This window comes from Arachis ipaensis, chromosome B06, assembly GCF_000816755.2.
Source record: "Arachis ipaensis cultivar K30076 chromosome B06, Araip1.1, whole genome shotgun sequence".
NCBI lineage: Eukaryota > Viridiplantae > Streptophyta > Magnoliopsida > Fabales > Fabaceae > Arachis > Arachis ipaensis.
Window position 1 is genome coordinate 136,395,596 of NC_029790.2, and position 5,162 is coordinate 136,400,757.

General features: G+C 31.1%; 1 protein-coding gene across 1 annotated transcript in view; it reads left to right on the forward strand.

Annotated features, from left to right (window-relative positions):
* LOC107605709 (B3 domain-containing protein Os01g0723500) overlaps positions 1–2,635 on the forward strand; it is a gene marked incomplete in the record, with an annotated part of 4,362 nt that extends 1,727 nt beyond the window's left edge. Inside the window, 5 exon segments of the mRNA XM_016307673.2 lie at positions 1–536; positions 673–818; positions 1,004–1,517; positions 1,784–1,959; positions 2,059–2,635. Coding sequence (XP_016163159.1) covers positions 1–536; positions 673–818; positions 1,004–1,517; positions 1,784–1,959; positions 2,059–2,376 — 1,690 coding nt within the window.

Sequence of the window (5,162 nt, forward strand, 5' to 3'; positions counted from 1 at the left end):
TGCATTCATTCATCACTTGCAGGGTAGGGCTGATGGCTTAGTTTCAGTAACAGGCCCTAGTGGAAAATCTTGGCCAGTTCAATTAATTAAGATGGAAAATGATATGTTCTTCCATCAGGGATGGCCATCGTTTGTGGGAGATCATCGTCTGGAATGCGGTGATCTGTTGGTTTTCAGATATGAAGGTTACCTAAATTTTACCGTGCAAGTATTTGACAAGAATAAATGTGAAAAACTGGGATTTAATTCTGAATGCAGTCAAAATTCAGGCAACTTTGATAATATAAGAGGTCACAAAAGAGATAGGAATGAGAAATCCTCTCTGGATGTCATTGTTGAAGGGGCTACAAAGAAAATGAGAGGCAACAATGCCGACAACCAGGAACTTAAGCTGAGTATAGTTGGGAAAGACATATTGCAATATGAGTTAGTAAAACCTATTAGTATGTTCAAAGAAAAAGAAGAAACTTCCAGAGCATGTTCAACTAATGACATCCCGTTGCCTTTTCATGTGGGAAATAGCAATGAAGATGAAGGTAAAGTTAATTTTATTTATTTATTTTGAGTCACACAGAAAAGGTCTACTAAAATTAATCCAATCTTGCATGATGAACTGGTACTTTCTATAAAATCCTAAACTCTTGCTTGCTTGAATTGTTCAATTCAATACAGATGCTGATCAATATATTCTGAATGGTATTTCACTATCAAACTTAGCAGCACATGATGAGAAAAAAGTAGCTCGATCATTTACTTCATCTTTTCCATATTTTGTAAGGATCATGAAGAGCTTCAACGTTAGCGGTTCATATACTCTGGTGGGTTGCTACGTTCCCTGGTTCTTGATTTGAGAAGGTTTTTAGTAGAATGTATTATAGAAATTTTTTTAACAATTACAAATATTACTTCTCTCTAACCATATGCATGAAAATATATAATGTGGATGTAAGTTTTACACACATAAAACTCTTCTTGATACTGATTTCTGATTGGGATAATGCAGAATATCCCGTATCAATTTTCAATGGCACATCTCCCAAACTGCAAGATAAAGATTATCCTCCATAATTTGAAAGGAGAACATTGGACTGTTAATTCTGTGCCATCAACAAGAGTGCATACAAGTCACACTCTCTGTGGAGGATGGATGGCCTTTGTGCGTGGCAATAACATAAAGGTTGGAGATGTCTGCATTTTTGAACTCGTGCATGAGTGTGAATTACTTGTTCGTATTGCTGGAGGTGGAAAAGATCTACAAGACCCGGTTGCGAAACCAGATTTAAGTAACCCTAGTGCAGGACATGCTATCACTTGCCATAAGGCTTCAAGATATATGTCAGTGAATCCTAAAGACAACCCAAAAAGCATAATAAATGTTGATCAATCAGTTAAAAAGCGGTCAAAGGTTGGTCAAGAAGCTGCTTTTTCCATTGAATTAAGGAAATCTGGTAAAAGATCAAATTCTTCTAAGAAAACGGGGCTTGGCAATCGGACGAAAGCTGCCAATAAAAAGTTGGGTAAGTTTTTTTCTTCTCCATTTGTCCAATAGGTTACCCTCTCAACGCTAATTTAATGTAGTTGCCTATCTTCTGTTTCTACAACAAACATTTAGGACTTTGTTTTATTTCTTGAGTACAAGGATATAATCAACTCCTAGAGTAAATGCTGAACTTTTTTTTTATTATGATTATTTTAAATTTTTAAAATTTTTATTTGTAGAAGTTTCTACCTTCTATATCATGACATCATGTTGCATTTTGAACTATATTTGAACTATAAGCAGAGACAGCTGCTCAGAAGAGGCATCGTGTTGAAGATGAATTAAGCTCACAAGCTAATGCTGGTTTGAGAATGTTGTTTGCACTCGATGAACAAAGAGTGGCTCAAGCCTTTACTTCCCCTTTTCCTAATTTTGTGAAAATCATGAAAAAGTTCAATGTCAGTGGATCATACACTTTGGTGAGTTCTACAAAATATTTAGCTTCCACTTTCACATGTTCTTTTATAGAGTATGCTTTTGATTTCAATGCTAAACCATGAATACCTGTCACATTGTAGAAAATCCCATACCAGTTCTCCGCTGCACATCTCCCAGCCTACAAAACAGAAATTATTCTTCGAAATTTAAGAGGTGAAAGTTGGACTGTGAACTCTGTACCAGACGCAAAAGGCAGAACGGTGCATACCTTTTGTGGTGGATGGATGGCCTTTGTTCGCGATAATGACATCAATTTTGGGGACACATGCATATTCGAACTCGTTGCTCAGGGTGAGATGCGGGTTTATATATCTGGGGTGGGAAAGGAGGGGCTTGAACATCAAAATGGTCAAGTGAAACTTAATAGATTATTGGCCAACGTTCCATCTACCTGCTAACGTTCTTGTTTGTGAGACAGATAAGTTGATCTTTAAATGGAGATGTTCTTATGGTGAGAGTTGCAAAAAAGATCTTTTGCATGTAGTGTATGTTTCAGTAATTTTGTACTCTTTAGTGGTATATGTTTAACACTTCACCATTAACATCTCAATTCATCATCACCCCAAGATATTTCATATTAGAATATATTATTAGTAATGCCTAATTATGCCATTGCTTTTGAGTTCTTCTCAATGTGATTGTCTATTAGACTATATTGGTTGCTGCCTATTATGTCATGATCTAAAACTATTGTATCACTCTCCCTGGGTTCATGCAATATTGGTCTCATTCAGGTAATCAAGGTTAGCATTGTTTGATTTTGACTTTCTGAAAATAGTTTATGCATTGCTTAATCATATTCCATATCGATGGGGTCTTGATTTATAAGTTAATTGTTGCTTTCTTATGTTGGCCATGGTTAAATTATCTTCCATAATCATGTATCAGCAATATAACTCTTGATAATGATGCTTTTTGTTTTCAGCATCTTGTATAAAACTGTTAAAAAAAGTTCACAAAAAAAAAGAGATTTTATTGTTCACTTTTTTCTTACAGGTTTTTCTAATTTAAATTCTCACGTACAATGATGTGATGTAATTTAAACAGGTTATAAGGTGCTTTTAATACATGTGACATGTGTGATGTCTAAAGTAGAAGTTTTAGGCATATATTCGATAAGAAGATTAATCATTTCTATATATATCTCTGCTTGATGCTGTGTTCAACAACTTTTCCAGTTTTCCATCTTGTGATAATTGGTGCCACTAGATTCCATTTTCTCAAAAGTGGTAATCAAACTTGTGTTGGAGAATCATGAAGACTGGTGAATACTACTTACTATCTTAATGTGTTGTAGCATCAGTCAATCTCTCTGATTCCTTCTGCCACAAATTCAATTCCTAAAATCTCGAGCCACAAGGAGTATTCAATTTGCCATTTCACCATCCTTGTACTATTCTGTTATGAATCTTATGATTCTCACTTAAACATTTACATTTTCTTTTCTCTAGTCATTAAATTTTGTTAAATATGGCTCAGAGACTATATGAGATATGAGACAAGACATGCAAACACATTAGGAATACTATAATTTCATGCAAATGTTTTTTATAATTTTAAAAGATATTGTATTAAAGAGTATCCTAAGGAGTAGCAAAGCCCGTTAAATCATTTAAGAATAGAAAACTTACAAATTTTTTATCCATTAAAAGCTTCAACTTTTTTCTTTGATAGATACTATAACTATGAAGTTGCTTAAGATTTTAAATTTAGAAATAGCAATGTTAAAAAGAAAATTGATATAAAATAATATGATTTAGCAATGTTCCTTTTATCAATTGATCATTTGATCTCATCTCCTTAACAAAAACCCTGTCAAAAGAAAAAAGAATATCATGCTATGTATATACTAGTAAGTTATAAGTTATTTATATAAAATATAAGCTCAGAACATATATTAAAAATATATAGAATACCATAAGTAAAAATATATGGCTGATGTGATGGTTATTTTTTAATGTATATATACATATAAATCAATCATACATAACCATCGACGGACACACATAGAAGAGGCTGAGGGCAAATGTCCCCACTTACTAATATATGGGGTATATATAATAGATGCCCCATTACTTTAATTATTTACTTTTATTGTTAAAAATATTTTAAATTTACTCACGTATTAAATATTAAAATGTTTTTATCTAGATAAATTTTAGTAGTTTATTTTGTCGTTTAACTAACCATTTATTTTTAACAAAAAATACAATGACCTTTTTTGGTGCCTTAAAAGTAAAAATACAATAATTCCATCCTACTTACTTATTTATCTAAGACAAATTGCAGTTTTTTAATTAACGATAACAAAAAAAGAAAGATAAAAGTTGAATATATTATCTTCATTATAAATTTATTTTTAAATCATATTTTATTAGTTATTATTTTCATATAATAAATGACATGTTTTAGATTAATATACGTAATTATGCTTAGATTTTATGTTTGTTAATTTTTGCCCCCATTACATACCAACAAAATAAGGCAAGTCTCCCTTACATTTTATTTTTTGTATATACTTTTTAATTTTTTTATTTTTACATATTTTGTAAAAAAGATAGCAGGATTAAAGAAAAGTAATTGTGTAATTTGAGTTTTATTTTCTATTTTTATTTCCAATACTTTTTATAAAATTTTGAGGAAGAAAGATAATAAAAAATTTTAAAACAGTATTTTTTGTTATTTTTTCTTATTTTTCATACAAAATATTAAAAATAAAAATACAAACTAACAAACCCTAAAACTATATTTTCTATTTCACTCCATGTTATAACTTTTAATTTTTTCCATTTTTTTTAAAACAGAGATATACTAATAAGTAATAACAAAAAATAAAAAAAATTCCACAAAAAAAAAATCTTTTGCTATATATTGGAGATATGAAAAGAAATTAGTATCCAATTTTTTCTCTCAAAATACCTTTTACCATATAATGTATAAGAAAATATTGGCTAATTTTTTTTTATATAAAAATGATGTGTGTTATGCTGGGTTATGGAAGTTAGGGGGTAATACATAGTTTTGACGGCGCTAATTTTTTTAGCTGACAGTAAAAAAATCGGACCCTCCGATTTCTTTGAAGGGAGAGAGAGGAACACATATCGAACGGTCCAATTTGTGAGGAGCAATCAACGATCAACAATTTACATAAAGAAATTGGACCCGCCGATTTCATGCATATAAA